Source organism: Plutella xylostella, chromosome 15 (assembly GCF_932276165.1).
Source record: "Plutella xylostella chromosome 15, ilPluXylo3.1, whole genome shotgun sequence".
In the NCBI taxonomy this organism is placed as follows: Eukaryota; Metazoa; Arthropoda; class Insecta; order Lepidoptera; family Plutellidae; genus Plutella; species Plutella xylostella.
In genome coordinates this window covers 6,668,340-6,686,674 of record NC_063995.1, presented here as the reverse complement: position 1 = coordinate 6,686,674, position 18,335 = coordinate 6,668,340, and the positions used below count along the sequence as shown (strand labels likewise).

Here is an 18,335-nt window from a genome sequence, read left to right as displayed (position 1 = left end):
CAAACCTTGTACCATTCATATAAATATTACTTATGTAATTATGTACCTATGTTACTTCAGTTAATTACGTTTTATTTCTTTTCAGAAACGGGTCCGTCGTTGTCGTCTACAGGGTATATTGGGAATCGAACGAGGCTCCTCAAGACGAAATGAATGTAACACCCGAAACTATGAAGGCCACCCTCAACGAATACCTGGCCAGAAACGATAGGATGATTAATGTCTACCATATTTCTGAAGAAAACCTCGAAACGCAACGGGTCATTGACCAGTGCACTGATAACAAGAATGGCTGCGAATACGGTTGCGAGTTCGACAAAACCACATTAGATTTCATGTGCGTTTGCCCACAAGGGAAAATGTTGTTCGGAAAGAACGGAAAGAAATGCGTGAACATATTGGATGTGAACGAAAGTAGCCGAGCCAACACTGGCTTCGACTGGCAGCAAGTACACCAGACCTCGGCTGAAACAAACGAACGCAGCACAGAGCCCGGAAATGCCTACCCAAACATATTCGGTGATGATCATGAGCACAAAGACTCATCGTCTTTTGAGGAACATAAACACTATCCTGATCCTACTGCAGAACCTAAACCAGAACCCTCAGCAGAACCAGAGCCATCGCCGGAGCCTAAATCAGAGCCAGAATCTTCAGCCGAGCCTAAAGCCGAGCCAGAACCTACAGCTGAACTTAAAACAGAACCTGAACCTACTGCTGAGCCTAAAGCAGAGCCTGAGCCTACAGCTGAGCCTAAAGCAGAACCTGAACCACAAGCAGAACCAGAATCTACAGCTGAACCTAAATTAGGGCCCGAACCTGCAGATGAACCTAAAGCGGAACCTGAACCCGCAGCTGAGCCTAAGCCAGAACCTGAACCTGCAGCTGAGCCTAAAGCAGAACCTGAACCGATAGCTGAACCTAAAGCAGAACCAGAACCTACAGCAGAACCTAAACCAGAGCCTGAACCTACAGCCGAGCCTAAAGCAGAACCTGAACCTCAAGCAGAACCAGAACCTACAGCTGAACCTAAATCAGAGCCCGAACCTGCAGATGAACCTAAAGCGGAACCTGAACCTACTGCCGAACCTAAAACAGAGCCTGAGCCTACAGCTGAACCTAAAGCAGAGCCTGAACCTATAGCTGAACCTAAAGCAGAGCCAGAACCTACAGCTGAACCTAAAGCAGAGCCTGAACCTACAGCTGAACCTAAAGCAGAGCCTGAGCCTACAGCTGAACCAAAATCCGAGCCAGAACCTACAGCTGAACCTAAAGCTGAACCAGAACCTGCATCTGAACCTGAACCGTCAGTAGAGCCTAAATCAGAACCAGAACCATCGCCAGAACCTAAGCCAGAGCGGGAATCTACATCTGAGTCAGTGCCTGCAGCAGAACCTACAGCAGACTCTAAAACAGATTTCGAATTATCAGTAGAACCTTTAGCAGAGCCCAAACCATCGTCAGAATCTAAGCCGGAGCCTGAGCCTGAGCCAACAGCAGAGCCGAAAAATGATCTCGATCCGAAATTCGAATCCCCCTCAGAAGTTTCACCTGAACCTGCTTCCGAACCTGAAGCTGAACCAGCGCTCTCTGCAGAGTCAGAGCCCATTACTGAACCAAAACAAGATTCATCTGTCAAGCCAGCACAAGAACATTCGGAGGAGCCGAAATCCGAGCCAGGACCATCTGACGAACCCGCAACAACTACAGAATCAAAAGTTGAAACATCAGTAGAACTTAAACAAACAAAACCTATCGTTGAAGAATCACATGAGTCACCAACAGATATTGTTCGAGCTTTAGATCATATTCAAAAAATGAATTCTGCCGATTCAGATTTTGAAATAACTCAGTCTACTAATATATCATCTTCTGAAACACCAGAATCTGATAAATCAACAGTTCCTGAATCATCAACAGAATCACAAACCATGAGTACATCTACAACTGAAACTATTAATAGTTTATCGGAAAGCACGGCCTACCTTAAGCCCGGAGTAGTTATAACATCACAGAGTGTTTCATCAGAAACTGATATATCTGAATCAGAAAATTCTCATTCAAAAATATCAGAAAACGAACCATTTGCGAAACTTGATCCCACTATAACATATCCGATGACACATATTATGACTGAACAAGGAAATGCTGGAGAATTGACCGTTTTACCTGCAAGTACACCCTCTAATGAATCAGATGGAGCTAACCCATCACTGCCAACAAATGTAACTACAATGCCTTTGGGTGAAAATGAAAGCTCATATGACGATGTAAGCAAAACACAAAGCCCATCTTCAGACGGAAAAAAATCAACATCGGAAGAAGAAGTGACATTTGGATTGATTCAAACTGTACCCAACATTAAATCTACTACATCTGATCCAATTTTAGATAATGTCAGTACAACAGACAATAGTAACTCCCAAATTAATATAGATGTAAAAACGGAAAAAACCGAAATAGACGAAAAAGTATCTCATAATAATGGTTTGAGGCAAGAAGACGCGCGATTTTTAAAACATGATGAAAACAGCAATGTTGAGACAACTACGAAATCATCAAGTGAAGAGGAAACATCTTTTGAAATGATTAATTTGGAAAATACTAACAAGAATGGTAAAGATAATACAAATCAGCAGACAACAACAACAGAAACAGCAACTACAGAAGAAAATTTCAGCTCGATTAGTAAAGGTACATTTGGTGATGAAGTGAAGGACGACTTTGTCCCTGATTACATAACAAATTCTCATGTTAATAAGCAAACGGACGAAGAACCTTTACTCCCAGGATTAATGTCTGATTATGAAATTCAAGATCTTCGATCCAAGAGGACAAAATCGAATGTAACTGACGAAAACTCTACAGACTTAGAAAATGTTAAAACAACACCTAGCATTATTATAGATAATGCTATGAATGAAAATTCTACAAAAACTGTCAGTAACATATCCGAAAATACTAAAAAAAATACGTCAACAAGTACTGAACCAACTACAGTTAGTGAATATATTTACAAGCAAGCCAATAGATCACCTGCTCCAGTTTGGGAAAGTGGCGACACAGAATCAGATATGAATGTTACACAGACTCCTAATCTAAACGTAACCATTTATGAAGTTTCTAATCACAACATAGAAAACAGCAAGATGAACTCCACAGGGTCTACCGTATCATCAACTGAATATGAAGACCACGAAACTGAAATGAATCCATTTTTACCTGAAGTGGAAAATAATAAGAGCTTAGTGAAAAAACTACAAGAAGGACATGATATTGATCCTAGCAATCTAAACGAAACACAAAATGAATCTAACGATGAACATAACAGTAATAATAATTTAGCTATGATAAACTCTGAAATTCTAAGTTTAAACAAAACATTGTACGATACAAAACTCAATGACACAGAAGATGAATATTTACAAAACGATGTCACAACCCGTGGTAATAACCAGCCAGAGTCCACTACTTCTACGGTTGAGGAACAAGGAACTGAAATAGTGCCCACTACAGATGATGAGATGATGTTTAATTTGGACCATTTACAAAAACATGATACTTATGTACCCAGTAGTAAAAACAAAACTGAAACTGAGGAAGATTCTATGGCGGTGGCATCTGTTAATGAAGACAATGCAAAGTCCGTAGACGATGAAAAATCTGTAACAGATTCTACGGAACAATCCTTAACAACAACTGAAACTATAACTATTCCCGTAAACACGGTGAAAGTCGATGAAGCGAACACTTTTCTGATAGATACAGTAGATACTTCAACTAATAGACACGTAGAAGCGCAGACCAGTCCATATGACTGGAATTCTGCGGAACTTAGCGTAGTTCCTATAAGCAAAACACATTCCGATAATAGTGATAATGTCGATGCAGAAAAAAAACATTATGAAAAAGAGATTAGTAAAAGTGAAGATGATGAGAAAGTCGTAAATTTCGAATCAAGTAAAGATGGTAATCAAGACTATCTTAATGACATAAGTGATACCCTAACAAGAAGTGAAAGAACGATCGATTCGACCAAATTCAATAATGATTCTTAATTAAGAACTGAACTCTTCATTAGCTGTTAATTAGTTTTAATAGATGTGTAAAAAGTACTATTACAAGGTGTCTTCTGATGCTATCGATCAAAAAACCTACATTATGAGCGCGATTGCTCGGGTAAGAAATAAAATGTTCCTCAAGCAAAAATATTGTTGGATCATGTCGTTTTCATTAGACTAGTCAAAGTAGAAAAAGAGTCAGATAATATTGAAGTATAGAATATTGTATTTATTTCCATTTTGTACTTAAAATCACAATCTACAATGTTTAAGTATCATTTTCTTAATATTTGGGTCGAGTAAGAACGATAGATCATTGTTTTTATTAGGAATAGTGCTTAGTGATCTGTAGATATAAAATTGTTACCATAGCTAATGTATAATATAAATAATTAATGAAGATTATGGTGAATTGGATACAGCTAAACAACACTTATTTTTTGTAATGTGATCATTCTCTGCCATGCCATAATGTGATAATTACATTCCATTTATATAATACTTAATACATATATTTAGTGATTTATCTGTAAACTAAAGTGAGGTCTGATTGTATAATAATAGTAGTTATCGTTAACTAAGATATATTTTGTATAATATGGTTGAAAATGTAAAGAATTACGCTGTAAATAAATTTGAAGTTATAATATTACTTATATTGTTTTAATCAATTAATTATTTATATACATCAACTGATCCAATGGTGTCCAGAGCAAATGGTAATTTCTTCTATTTCTTGGGCTGAAGCTTGTTGGGAGTCAAAGGACATTCTGGCGCAATAGCATCCCTCCCCTATAGTATCATTTCCACTTACGATACAATTGCCTAACACTGCCTTACAACTATTAAATGGAACTTTAACCTCAGTTGTATTCTTATCCATTTGATTAAAAATTTTACTCACGTGTGACATGACATGTGGTAGTCCAATATACTTTATATCACATGTATCTTTCAGTTTTATAACACCATCTAGTCTAACTTCTATTTCTGGTACTGAATCATAATGTATTGCAGATTTTTTCTTTGGTGTTGTGTCTGCTACAGATTCTTTCTTATATTCAGAAACAGAACAAGCACAGCTAATACAATTATTATCATTCACATTTCCACATGTTTCTATTGGGCTATTTAATACATCAATTGATATTTTAGTACTGTCTGCTTCTGTTACAGACAATTCCGGTTTATCAGTTTCTACAGTGTCGGTAATTTGAGCACATAAACAAAGTCCATTATTGGTTGAGTCTCCTGCAACTATGCATTCACCTATTGCAGTCTTGCAGCTACTTACTGATATTTCATTCATGTTTGTAGTTAAATCATCAATAAAATCATTATCATTTGTATCATTGTCTTTGGGGTTATCCTGATGTTTAGATTCTTTATCATACTTGGATTCTGTTTCCATTATTGATAATTCATTACAAACATCTTCTTTGGTCAATTTTATTGGTGATGGTGAACTGGACATCACATGATTTTCTATCTCAGTTTGACCACAAACTAAAGCATGGGCCCCTATTTCGCTTTCGTCAATTAATTCGCCACAACAGGCACACATAGAAAGTTTATCACCTGTAAAGTAAAAAAATAATAGTTATAAATCACACTTAATTCACACTAATATTATAATCTCGAAAATTTAAGAGTGAGTGTGGGCAGTAATAATATTATGTTTTATCTAATTAAACACATAGGCTACTTTTTATCCAAACTCATAATAACAATGGTAGTCAAAGTTTATGCTTAAAAAATACAGCAAAAGGTAGTTATTAGATTTATACCTTTTTTAGTTAGTTCTCCATTCTTGCAATCAGTCTCCATTTGCGTATTTTCACATTTTATATCTGAAAATTAAATATAAAAAAATATTTAGATATTTTATTTACATTTGAATCAATCATTAAGTACAAGCTAAACTAATTACCATGGTATTTCTATCAATTATCATTATTAAAAAGTACTTACTATGCCGAGCAATATGGCGCTTCAAAGAATACAAGGAGGAGAATGTCTTCGGACACAACGAGCATGACACCCAGCTCTCCGGCTTGTGTGTCTTCAAATGTCTTTTTAAATGATGCGCTTGGATAAACCCTGTAAATGTTAATCACTTTTTATAAATGTATTCATTTTAAATGAATTATAAAGACCTACTGATCCAATAAAAATACTGAAACAAAACTACATTGTACATTGCCCCTAAGGCTATGTGGCTTTACAAAGCTACTTGTATCCCCAAATTCCAATACAAAAAAAAAAAAAAAAAACACGCACTCACGCCTTGTACTAATGTACTCCCTTGCGGGGTAGGCAGAGGTGCATTGCTGCACCCACTTTTCGCCAGAGTGTAAATTCCAATAATGCATGGAAAACCTATAATAAATACTTAAAGAGAATAAAAACTTGCCTTTAGAACAAATACTGCAATGGTATTGCTTAGTGTTGGTATGTGTGAGTTCATGGTGCTTCAAGTGGTGAGGGAAATTAAATGTCTTATCACAGTCAGTAAAACTACACTTATACTTTCTTTCTTCCTTTGGTTTGTGACATTTCATATGTGTGTTTAGTGCCGCTTCACTATTGAACATTGAATGGCATTTTTCACACATAACAGTTTCTGAAAATAGTTTTTTTTCATTAAAAATTGTGGGCAAAGTTAGCAAAATAAATCATGGTCTTCATATATGAAAGCTTACACCTACCATATCCAGTAGGACATTATCAGATTTGAGTTGGAACAAAGTGCAACATAAAATATGATTCATTACTTGTCTTATGCATGTTAGGTATGTGTATACATAGAGAGAGAACCATATTAAGTTTTTTGTAGTCATATTTTAACAAAACTGTTAACACTAGTGCAATAGTACTATCATAATTATGTAAGTAATGTAAAATGTGCTTATTCATAGTTCGTCATATTTAACCCTAGAGTGCTCGCGCTATGAGCATTTTGCCGCGCTCAGCAAAGAATGTTTAATATTTTGTGAACTATGCACTCCTCAGGGTCCAGCGCCTATGTAGCTGCCCTCTCGGTCCTCTCCTACATGTAACGTAAATTTGGAGAAATTCAGTGCACAGGTTACAGCAGGAAGAGAGAATTGAAGAGAGTGTGTCGCACGGGGCGGCAAAATGCTCACTGCGCGAGCACTCGCGTCAGTAAAATTAAAGTTATTTTCTTTACAATTTTTATGAAATATTATAAGTTTTTCAGTGTTTTTTGGTAATAATAATGTAAATGTAATGTAGGTATGTATCTATTTCAGTTTACATTCGATTTACGATATAACTTTGTTAATTTACTAACCAGTTCATTTTACGAAGAATTTACCTGAAAGAAATAGCTCTGCCCATAACTACACCACGTATAACAATAAAATCTTACATATGGACAGTACATAAGTGTTTTTGTTGGTCCGGTGGTACAAATCTCCCGTTTTGTACCACCGAACCAACAAAAAACACCCTAAAGAAGAGAGGGTACATGCCTATAACTATGTCCATATAAGAAAAATAGCAGGTCAAAAAAGGGTGCAATACATGAAGAAAGTTACTGTGCAACGAACACTTTATGTTCATGTTTCAGGATTGTATTGCTGAAATAAATGCTGCAGATGACAATAACTTCAATTTTTTTAAATAATTTTGAGATTTGTTTATTTTGTGTGGCTTAAGACGCATTTATACCTAAAAGATCAGAAATTTTCCCAAAGCATGAACGATAGCTCATATAGTGAATAATTATAACATTAAAACTATAAATATTACGTTTTCTAATACCATATGATTCATTTTATTCAAATTATATACATTTATAAGATATCGTAATTATTAAGTGTCCAAAAAATACATTTTAATCATCATCACGACCCATTACGTCCCCACTGCTGGGGCACGGGTCTCCTTCCAATGAAGGAAGGGTTTAGGCCTAGTCCACCACGCTGGCCAAGTGCGGGTTAGTGGACCCCAACACAAGCAAGCTTGTGCTGAGAGAGTTGTCGGGTAAGTGGGCAACCCGACTGTCAGATGTTTTCAAGCCGCCCGAAGGCCTCTGACTAGGCTTAACGACTGCTGCCGAAGCAGCAACCGGGACCCACGGCTTAACGTGCCGTCCGAAGCACGGAAGCGTCCAGAAAAGCACCACTTGAAATTGGTCACCCATCCAATGGCTGACCGTGTCAGTTGTTGCTTAACCTCAGCGATCAGTTACGATTACTGAGGCCCGCTCGACTACGGACGCTTCTTCGACATTTTAATATGGGCGGCAAAATGCTCCCCACGCGAGCACTCGCGTCACACAAAAAGGCGCGACTACTCTAGGGTTAATGTTGTACTACTTAGTTATTGACTGCATTGTATTTACCTTTGTGGGCATACTTGATGTGGCGGTTAAGCAATGTTTGGTCCCTGAAGCTGCCACCGCACTCCGCACATTGTACATTTCCCGTTCTTTCATGTTGTTTTTCATGCCGTCTTAAAGCTGATCTAAAAGAAGGCGTAAGTATGTATTCTCATAAATTGAATAAATTGTAGGGAAATCTTGGCTGGCTAGTAGGTATTAATATAGTTAAGTATAATAAAGTTAACAGTGGTCATCTAGATATTGTTCCTAGTGACTGTGGCTATTAAAAGGGATTTATACTAGAAAGATACGTACAAAAAGTTGAACTTTTTAAGGCAAACTTTACACTCGAACTCGATACAATGACTTATTTCATGTCTCTTTCTTTCACTGGCGAATTTAAATTCTTTATCGCAGTACGCACAAGTTAATTTTCCTTTCAGATTTTTACCCTCTTCCATTGAAATGTAGTAAATTGTACTGTATTTTACTATTTAAAAATATTTCGCTAAGCTCACTGATCATGAACAATAAACAAATCAAATCAGCTGATTGGACATTTGATTTGACAGTTTGGGCCAAAACAGGCAACCTAAGAAAGAAAAAAATCACAGATCAGAAAAATAGGTACTGAAGGAAATTTTCTCGTTTGGTAACTCCGGAATAAATATTTGAGGACTAGACTCTAGAGCAGGGATGCACAGACTTATCAAGACTAGGGGCCACTCGGACAAATTATGAACTGATGGCGGGCCGCCAGAAGTACTTATAGGTAATTAAAGACAATCAAGAATTGAAAATAAGTACTTAATGTTAAAATTTAAAAATAATTGATTTATTTTGAAGCGTGGCAGGGCTTCATAATCTTTTATTTATTTATTTGGCTTCAATTTACACGTACAACTGCTTCCAAACATTCCTTTGCAAGGCGGTTTCGATTTTTTGTCGATTTAGTATTGAAAAGTTTTGTTCACATATACATAGGTATAGGTACAACCAAAAAGCTGGCATATTTTTAGAGCAGAGTTTATAGGAAACTCTTTGTACGTATTTTTATCAGTGGTAAAAGTTCAGTAATTTTCTTTCGTTGAATTAGCTGCGTAAATTTTGGTCGTTTTGAATGTCGATAATTTCTAATTGATCAGGATTTTTAAGTTCCTGGACATCCCTTTGCTTTTCTGACAGAAAAAATCGTATTTCTTCTTCTTATTAAATTAAGAAATCGTTCCAGTGTCAATCCACGACGCGTGTTTTGAAACTATACAAGGCCAGAACGCAGAGGTTGGGACTGCTCGCGTACCTATATTTTCAAATTAAAATGGTGCCATGATTTACTTGAAAGTATACAAGGCCATTACGCACTAATCGCGTATATTTTCAAGTAAAATATTTATTTTTTTCACTTGAAACTATACAGTGCTAGTACACTATGGGTGCATTCTGGCCTTGTATAGTTTCAAAACACGCATCCACGACTTAGCCAACTTATTTCTGTATCCTTAATACAATAAATCTCTATATTCGCTTTCAATGTCATCAAGGAATTGTTTGAATTGCCTGTGATTAACTACTTTTCTGACATTGTTTTTAGAAATAATATTTTTCGAATGTACGAGGGTAACTATTATTTTTGCCGTCGGCGGGCCACTAGTATTCGACCGGCGGGCCGCGGTCTGTGCATCCGTGCTCTAGAGCAAAGACATCAATGTCTATAAAGTTATCAATAACAGCAGTCCCAAGTCCAAATACATTGTATTAAAGGTATACTGCCTTGGCTGCAATGTAATGCAAAAGTTTCGAACGTACCGAGAGTCAGCTGATAGTGACAACCAAACGTCAAAACAGAGCTGTCATTTGATTTGCTTTAGCTTGAGCTGTCATTCTATTCATTCTTTTCACCCCATGATTTTATTGTATTACTCAATAAACCTTTAGATTAATGTACAAAGGTAGTTATAATATTTGAATGTACGTAAAGAAAGAAACCGATGGATCTTTGCTATTATAGTTAATCATTCATGGATTACCAAGAAAGAATGGTCGCCGGCTGGTGCTTACACGATCTATCTAAACAATTACTGAAATACAGTTCACTGGTGTGCATGTATAACGACGACGTAACGTAAGTGGCTACACTTCGACCTCCGATGTAAAGCGCGCACGGCGCCTTTTTCGAACGAGCATGCCTCACTAACTTGGAAAGTGAAGATTAAAGAAAATATTCCTCAATAAAATGAAAAACTGGCTGCAGGTGACTCTTCTGTTGTGTATTTTCGGTACGCTGAGAGAGATACGACCTTCTGAGCCGTTCGTGTCAGAGTTTCTGCTTGGAGAGTGGAGGAACATAACCAATGAGCAATTAAACCAAGAAGTATACCCTGTGGGGACCTACTCTTACCTTGCCTTACTGCTTGTTGTGTTCCTCATTACAGACTTCCTTAGATTCAAGCCAATTATAATACTCTCTGGTAAGTGACCCTTCATGCTGTGAAGGTTATTTTTATAAATTTTGCTTTAGTTCCATTAATTAACTACATAAATCTTACTTTTCCTCTTGTTTACAAATGAACTACTTATGGTTGTACTAAACTGATTGCATGTTGACCATTAACTATAAAAAAACTTTTCCTTCTGTTTGTAAAAGTACCTTGAATGTGAAATTACTATTATTCAGCCTTTAATGATTGTAACAATAATAACATCAAAACTAACTTTTCAGGTTTAAGTGGTATAGCTCTATATGGAGTATTACTATGGACAAAAAGTTTGGAATGGCTGCAAGTTTCACAATTTATTTATGGCCTCTATATGGCCACCGAAGTGGCATATTTAACTTATATTTATGCCAAGGTAAGATTAAAACCATGATTTATACTTAGATGATTCTAAGTATAAATTAAGATTGGATGAGATGTATAAGTTATCTTTTAAAATAATTTATCTGATGAATAATATTATTATTTTACAAAAATAATAATTAAGGTCCACCAAAGTCTTACCTAAGTAAGTAGGTACTTAACACAAGATTCTTTTATATATTCCAGGTGGATTCGGATAAATACCCTAAAGTCTCGTCATACACACGGATGGCAATACTGATTGGGCGGTTCCTATCAGGACTGTCTTCACAGCTACTTGTACTGTTCCACGTCATGGACTATAGACAACTCAACTATATCACATTTACAGGTACTTTTATCAGATTACAAACAAAATTTTATAGAGAAGAGATATTCAGGAGTACAGGTCCATTGGGGATGCTGCATTGTACCTACCTACCATATTTTCAAACTGGTATTGTTGAAGCAGAACCAATAACTAGGGGTTGAATATGAGTTGAGCAGCAAATCTAAACCCATTATTGAAATATAGTAATGACATTCGTAAACATTGAAAAACAATTTCATATATTATGTGATCATGACTGTGTTTGGAACTCTGGACGTAAGTCAAACTTAACTAAAATTTAAATTATTTTCTTACTCGGTTCCAGCTCAAATCCTATCAATATTTTGGGCAATATGGCTACCTCCAGTGCAATATGGGATTTATTTCCATAGAAGACATTCATTAGGAAACTCCTTACAAATGAACACCAGTCCACAAGAAAAAGAACTTCCCTCATATAATGTTAAGGTATGTTTCCTTTGGTTTAAATCATTTACCCAGACAGTTTTTTTAAATTATTTTTCTAGTGACCCTTTTGACCAACCCTATTATACACTTCCAGCTACGTAACCTTTTGGGATATCCTGTATATTTAAGTACTATATCATTGGTTGGATAAGTGTATGGTGTAGAGTTGTAGACTCTTATGTTTTGATGCGTAATAAACAGTACAATTGTATTAATTGAGCACTATCTTAGGTACATACCTTCACAGTTATCATTATAATTCATTTTCATTACGTAGGTGCCCATTGTTCTATACAGCAGACAAATCAGTCATTAAATCTTTATCATCTTACTATGCTTGAAACTTATACCTATGTGCCTTAACTGCTATAAACGGATATCTTTATTGCTGCGGTCTTGTTAATTAATTACGTTGTTTACGTTATCAACGCCAACTTTGTATGTACCACTCCAGCCTATATGTCGAGTTCTTGGATATTATATTCATGTATGCCTATTGTCATCTTCTATGATTTTTTTCAATGCATCCGAAACATTCAATAGCTACCATTATACTCTAACCCCCTTATTCATAGAGAAGTTACAGAACGTTTTAACTAATACACTGTTTTGTCCCTCTCCGACAAAGAACAATTTGTTCTTTGACAGAGAGGGACAAAACAGTATATTAGTTAAAACGTATTGTAACTTCTCTATGAATAAGGGGGTAAAGCTATAACCACTTTCATAGTCCAAACAAAACAGGGTTTTAGAGTGTAAGTACTCTACTTCATAAAAGCTTGCCCTTGTGCAAATAGCAAAACAAGGTTTGTATATTTTTCTTAATCTTAAAGGTCAGTTTTAAGTGTTTAAACCTTCATTTTTCTTGCCAGCCAGCATCCACATCGCACTTCAAGGAGGCGGCATACCTGATCGTGGGGCACGCGCGCGGCGCCTACTCACGGCCGGCGGTTGTGGCGTGGTCGATTCTGTACGCCTGCGCGATGGCTCTGTTTGTGCAGACCCAGGTCTACGTGCAGCTGCTGTGGATACATGTGCAGGCGGCTAGTGATGTGCCGGTAAGGATGTTTTCTTCTACCTCGTTTGAAGTTCTCAGTGACTAACACTAGATAGTGGAAGAGTAACCTTGGGGATATTAATGGCCAGAGATGTTTAATATTTGTTGCTGCTTACCCAGTGTGCGATGTTGATTCATTGGAAGAGACACCTATTGTGAAGACTGGGTCTTGTATCTATCTCAAAAGAATCTGCGAACCCTCTTAACAGTAATGTTCAATATCTGATGATTATTTTACAAGAGGTTGGTTATAGTGAAAACCTGTGAGTCTAAAATGTAATTGTAGTGTTTGGGTGTGTGCATGTATTTGACATGCACGCATGCACCTATGCACTCTGTCGTCGAGTGGTAAGCTGGTGGGGCAGCGGGGGCTCTCTGCCCTGCTCGCCTCCACCAGCGACGGATGTATTGCGCGTGTGCGGAGCCGATACCTGACTGTTGCGGTGCTGTATCTTGTGAGCCCGTAACAAGGACACTACAGTAATCATAAACCTTCTGTTCCAGATTGCCTACAACGGGTTCGTAGAAGCGATACAAACTCTTCTCGGTGCAGGTGGCGCTTTCGTCGCGTCCGTATACGGAAACAACTTAGTTCCAGCTTTTGCCGCAGCGTTGCAAGGCGTCGCTGTGTTTGTCGGCACATTTGTACCGAACATTTATTTTGCGTATTCGGGCTACATTGTCATGGGCATCCTTTACCATTATACCATTACCTTGGCTAGGTGAGTACCTATTAATTAACACAGACTTTACAAATGCCAACGTCATACCGATCAGAGAAATAAAATGTTACGTACTACCTGCTTTAACTCGACCTACCATTACCATTATTTAGAGTAATTAAGACTATTGCGTCTGTGGTCTAGTGGTAGAATGCATCATGACCCATAGATCCCGGGTTTGATTCCCAAGTGGGACCATCAATTTGTTCTTTCAATCAATCAATGTTCAATCTTGGAACCACAATTATTAGAAACACACTTCCAAGTTTGGATTATTATTCAGAGAATATTATTTAGAGTACTGTAACTACTAGAAATCCTCCATAGCTCCACACTTTCAAATCCAATACTTACCTTATTGTGTTTTATTTTTCAGCACCAAAATTGCATCTCAACTGAGCGACGAAAGCTGCTTTGGACTGATTTTCGGTATCAACACATTCCTGGGGACGGCGCTCCAATCCTTGCTTACCTTTATTATGATAAACCATCTAAGCCTGTCCATAGTGTCTCAGTATTTTGTTATAAGTGGCCTCTTCGTAATACTGGCTACTTTGTGGTTCCTTATTTGGGCTGTGCAAGCATGTAAGAAGAAACAAACTGTTCTGTGCTCATAGTCAGTATTAAATAGAATGCTTCAGTAGTTTTTTACTTAATTTTTAAGTGTGCCAGTGGTTTTTTGTTGATTAGTTAAGAACCAAAGACTATTTTGTATCAGCTGGAAGTACAAACATTTGTTATTCATAAATGAGCATGGTAAATCTGTGTCCTATGAACAAGCCACATGTGGCTTTGGCTTCCACACAATATCTGGAAGCATGCTATATTTCATTTCATTTTGAAAATGTTGATTCATGTGAATAATTATTGTTATTTTAGTAAGTACTTAACATACTGACCCTGTTGATGTTGAAGTAGTACATTTTTATTGCTTATGTTTTTATTATTTTATAGACTGATAGAAACAGGTGCTAATACTTAGCTGATTTATTAAAAGCATTTAAAGAAATACCTAGTTAATATGTTTGACTTTCATTCCTAATTAAGAATAATTATGTATGTAAATGAATATAATAATCATGTGGGGACATCTCACACACGGCAATCCAACCCCAAGCAAGCGGACAGTTAATAATATATCTACACATACATATACATAAAAACACAACACCAACATTATACTTAGGCCTTGTTTCACAATGTCTAGTTAGTGGCTACCTGTGAGATAAAATACATGCTATCACTCTCTGTTATTTTTTTGACAGTGACAGCATGTATTTTATCACAGAGGTAGCCACTAACCAGACATTGTGAAACAGGGCCTTACAGTGTTTACTTTTAGAGTAGGTATTGTAGTAGTAGGTACTATGCATGTGATTTTTATAGGCAGATTAAAACATACAAAAACAAACCTCCTCAGTATTAAAATTGAATAAAAGGCAAAACTTTGTAAATATAGTATATTTCATACTCTGTTCAATAATTTAATTATAATACAAGTACTTAAATATTTCTTCATAACTTAATCTTTAAATAGTTAAATACACCAATTTGTCACTTGTAGTCACATTGGGAAGTAATTTAGGCATACTGCATACTCGCTGGCCTAGTCTTGAAGTACACATAGACACAAATGAGCAAAAATATAACTCCAAAGGTAGGCAATGCGACAGTGTGTATCTGTTGCCTCATTTTAGCATATTCCTGCTTTCTCTCCCGTTTCTGCTTCGCAGTTTCCTTCACTGCTCCCTTGAGCTTTCTCATGATTGTTCTGAAAGATATAAGACGGTTACTTATTGAAACTAGAACATGATATGTCAGAACATAAAAAGTTATGCCACGTATGAATACTAATAAGGGACCAAACTTATAAAGATTGTAACGTAAGTGCGTAACGTTAATATATTGACGGCAATGACTTATTTTAAACTTAAATGAAAGTGTTGTACCTACTCTGGCTAGATAGAGGAAGGTAGAAAATTTTATTTACTTTAATTTGAAGCGCTCAACTCCACAAACCAAACAAATTAAACAAAACAAACGTCAACATCAACGATGATAATGATCAACAATCATGTCACTAATGACACTGACAGTGACATCAATCAAACACATATTTTGTAACGTAACAGACTACAAAATACTACAAGTATTTTGTAAGCACTATCTGTGATTTTAGTTAGCCTAGAGCCGGCTCTACATGCTGGCACCTCACTTGGCTATTCGTTTTCGTTGCTAGAAATGAGAGATTAGTAGGTATATTCGCCAATGGCCAAATCTGTCCCGCTTTGCAGCCACTAAACAAAACTATTTTTATTCAGTGATAAAGGTGTTCTAAATAAGGGAAAAATATTTAAACCACTTTAAAAAAAATACTAAGCTTGAAAACTTGAAACTTCTAGTACAGTACAAAGACTTTAACACTTATAGACATACGGTCTTATTCATAAAAAAACCTTAAAGTAGGTTTACTGAGCTCAATAGTTACGGAACACATTAAGCCTATTTGAGGTTTCGTAAAAATCTCTATTCATAATAGTTCCGTATACCTTCAATAACTATAGTGATGCTAATAGATTTCACAGACCAAACATTTTGACATTTACCCTATTAAGTTGCCGGTCCGACGAAACCATAAACAAAAATAGCGAAAACTTTCATTCATTTATCAATCTCTATTATCTATGTTAGCCACGGCGCGGCACTTAAAAAAGTTTACGTTGGCTTAAAAGCGCAGTTGGCCAAGCCAAAACCCACAAAAAAAATAATTAAATTTTTACGTTACCATGGCAACTTATTTTCAGCAAATATTAACTCACAACCACAGGGGTGTCTAGGAAAAAAAACCTTTGCTAGCAGATACTTTCATAGAGACTGGTTCAGAAAATATTGCTTCGGCTGTTCCCTTAGAAAATTTCAGCTTAGATACATGGACGTCATCTATAGATATCAAAAAGTTTATTAAACCAAATATAGACTGTATAAGTGAGGCAAAATGTACATATGAAGTTAACCATCTTAAGAATATAGTTTTGCAGGAGTTAAATCTTAAATATGACGGATGGCATTCTGTTTACACTGACGGTTCCAAAGATAGTGCAGGCAGAGGAGCTTCATTTTTCAATCCAAATTCTAAGGTCCAGTGTCTATTTAGAATTAATTCCTGTGTTTCTGTTATGTCAGTTGAACTTTTAGCTATATATGAGGCTGTATTATTCATAGAAAAAAATAATATCTGTAAAATTGTACTATTAACTGATAGTAAAAGTTCTCTCCAACATATTATTAGATGTGTTTCAGGGGAAAGAGGTTTGGCAATTGCTTATAAGATTATATCAAAATTAATTAATTTGTGTAAAAGGGGTATTAAAGTTATGTTACAATGGATTCCTTCGCATGTTGGATTACAAGGTAACGAGGAGGCTGACAGGCTTGCTAAGAAAGCAATTAAAGACGGTAATGATGTTGAAGTTGTAGCAAGTTGGTCTGAAGTATTAGCCAAATATCGGCAATTCATACGTGATAATTGGAGAGAATATTTCAACAAGATATCCAAAGAAAAGGGAATTTGGTACCGAAGTATAGTGTGTGAGCCCCCTCGAATACCTTGGTTTAGTTCAAGTCGATTAAACAGACAACAAATTGTGATGGCTCTCCGACTTCGTTCTGGACATATTCCATTAAATAAATTCGGATTCTTGATGGGAAAAGTTACTTCACCCAAATGTGATGAATGTGGAGTAGAAGATGACGTATACCATTTCCTAATGGAATGTGTCCGGAATGCAAGTCGGCGGCAACAGTTAGTTGATAAGTTTAATATTAATAGAATCGATGTTGGAGTTTTCCAAAGTATATTGGCTGAGCCATGGTCAGAAGCAGCCAAATTGCTATATTATTTTAAGTTTCATTCTTAGTTTTTAGTTTATTGTTGTGTGTATGTTAATTAGAGGGTACGATGGGACTGTCATCGTCACCTAGTGACAAAAGTTCCTTAAATAAAATAGATTGAAAAAAAAAAAAAAAAAACCACAGGGGTATAATCGTGACAGTTCTGACATTGCGAAAAAGAGACGCTTAGCTACATTAAGCGTAAGAAAGAAACGTTAAGCTGTAAATGTTTTTTGTCCTTTTTGCTGTGGCGCCTGTTTACGTCAGTTCTCTTTGCCAAACAATGAAACAAATGAAAAATCTTTGCCAAACAAAGACTGACAGTTACAACAAAATTTTCTAAATGCTATTTATTTTTGATTTGCTAGTGATTTGTGGGTGTTTATTAAGTTTATTAGACTATTATCATCACTTAACGAGTGTGTGACATGGGTGGGTGGATTTTGTTCGGTTGTATAGAGCATATTGAACGAAAACACGATGGAATGATGGATGAGATATATTTTCACATGTAAGTAGATACTATCAAGTTTAACAAGCTTACATTCATCATAGTACTATCTATTGGCTCGATTTTAATATAAAACGATACTAATTTTAATACTGTAAGGTCTTTTAGT

At 36.3% G+C, this 18,335-nt stretch overlaps 4 protein-coding genes across 9 annotated transcripts in view; 2 read left to right on the top strand and 2 right to left on the bottom strand.

The window, feature by feature from the left end:
• LOC119691204 (protein piccolo) overlaps positions 1-4,713 on the top strand; it is a 40,777-nt gene extending 36,064 nt beyond the window's left edge. For both annotated transcript variants that reach the window (XM_038107986.2, XM_038107988.2), the window contains one exon: positions 86-4,713. In XM_038107986.2, the coding sequence (XP_037963914.2) occupies positions 86-4,058 (3,973 nt within the window). In that variant the 3' untranslated portion in view covers positions 4,059-4,713. The remainder of the gene's footprint in view (positions 1-85) is intronic.
• Positions 4,265-8,971, bottom strand: LOC119691205 (gastrula zinc finger protein xFG20-1). 3 transcript variants are annotated; one of them, XM_038107989.2, is made up of 6 exons: positions 8,725-8,971; positions 8,431-8,552; positions 6,475-6,684; positions 6,033-6,161; positions 5,849-5,911; positions 4,265-5,639 (listed from the first exon to the last, which is right to left on the bottom strand). In XM_038107989.2, the coding sequence occupies exons 1-6, from the start codon at positions 8,868-8,870 to the stop codon at positions 4,750-4,752; spliced, it is 1,560 nt and encodes a 519-aa protein (XP_037963917.2). In that variant the 5' UTR covers positions 8,871-8,971; the 3' UTR covers positions 4,265-4,749. The 3 variants fall into 3 exon arrangements, with proteins under 3 accessions (XP_037963917.2, XP_037963919.2, XP_037963918.2); XM_038107991.2 differs by having other exon boundaries at positions 8,834-8,948; XM_038107990.2 differs by having other exon boundaries at positions 8,431-8,547; positions 8,725-8,846.
• Positions 8,972-10,289: 1,318 nt separating this feature from the next.
• On the top strand, positions 10,290-14,643 carry LOC119691264 (thiamine transporter 1). The gene is made up of 7 exons (XM_038108417.2): positions 10,290-10,877; positions 11,129-11,259; positions 11,454-11,598; positions 11,903-12,045; positions 12,918-13,103; positions 13,607-13,824; positions 14,201-14,643. The coding sequence occupies exons 1-7, from the start codon at positions 10,643-10,645 to the stop codon at positions 14,439-14,441; spliced, it is 1,299 nt and encodes a 432-aa protein (XP_037964345.2). The 5' UTR covers positions 10,290-10,642; the 3' UTR covers positions 14,442-14,643.
• A 627-nt stretch (positions 14,644-15,270) lies between these two features.
• LOC119691265 (single-pass membrane and coiled-coil domain-containing protein 4 homolog) lies at positions 15,271-15,903 on the bottom strand. Of its 3 annotated transcripts, none has more exons than XM_038108418.2 (2): positions 15,815-15,903; positions 15,271-15,595 (listed from the first exon to the last, which is right to left on the bottom strand). In XM_038108418.2, exon 2 carries the CDS (start codon positions 15,586-15,588, stop codon positions 15,406-15,408), a length of 183 nt encoding a protein of 60 aa, XP_037964346.2. In that variant the 5' UTR covers positions 15,589-15,595; positions 15,815-15,903; the 3' UTR covers positions 15,271-15,405. The 3 variants fall into 3 exon arrangements, with proteins under 3 accessions (XP_037964346.2, XP_037964347.1, XP_037964348.1); XM_038108419.2 differs by having other exon boundaries at positions 15,778-15,899; XM_038108420.2 differs by having other exon boundaries at positions 15,774-15,893.
• Positions 15,904-18,335: the final 2,432 nt, after the last annotated feature.

Excerpts from the sequence above, each read along its gene's own strand:
- LOC119691265 (XM_038108418.2), bottom strand. The coding sequence starts at position 15,588 with ATGAGAAAGCTCAAGGGAGCAGTGAAGGAAACTGCGAAGCAGAAACGG.
- LOC119691205 (XM_038107989.2), bottom strand. The coding sequence starts at position 8,870 with ATGGAAGAGGGTAAAAATCTGAAAGGAAAATTAACTTGTGCGTACTGC. Across the intron at positions 6,685-8,430 it reads CATCAAGTATGCCCACAAAG|AAACTGTTATGTGTGAAAAA; the intron begins GTAAATACAATG and ends AACTATTTTCAG. Across the intron at positions 5,640-5,848 it reads TGGAGAACTAACTAAAAAAG|GTGATAAACTTTCTATGTGT; the intron begins GTATAAATCTAA and ends TTTACTTTACAG.
- LOC119691264 (XM_038108417.2), top strand. The coding sequence starts at position 10,643 with ATGAAAAACTGGCTGCAGGTGACTCTTCTGTTGTGTATTTTCGGTACG. Across the intron at positions 10,878-11,128 it reads GCCAATTATAATACTCTCTG|GTTTAAGTGGTATAGCTCTA; the intron begins GTAAGTGACCCT and ends CTAACTTTTCAG. Across the intron at positions 11,260-11,453 it reads TAACTTATATTTATGCCAAG|GTGGATTCGGATAAATACCC; the intron begins GTAAGATTAAAA and ends TATATATTCCAG.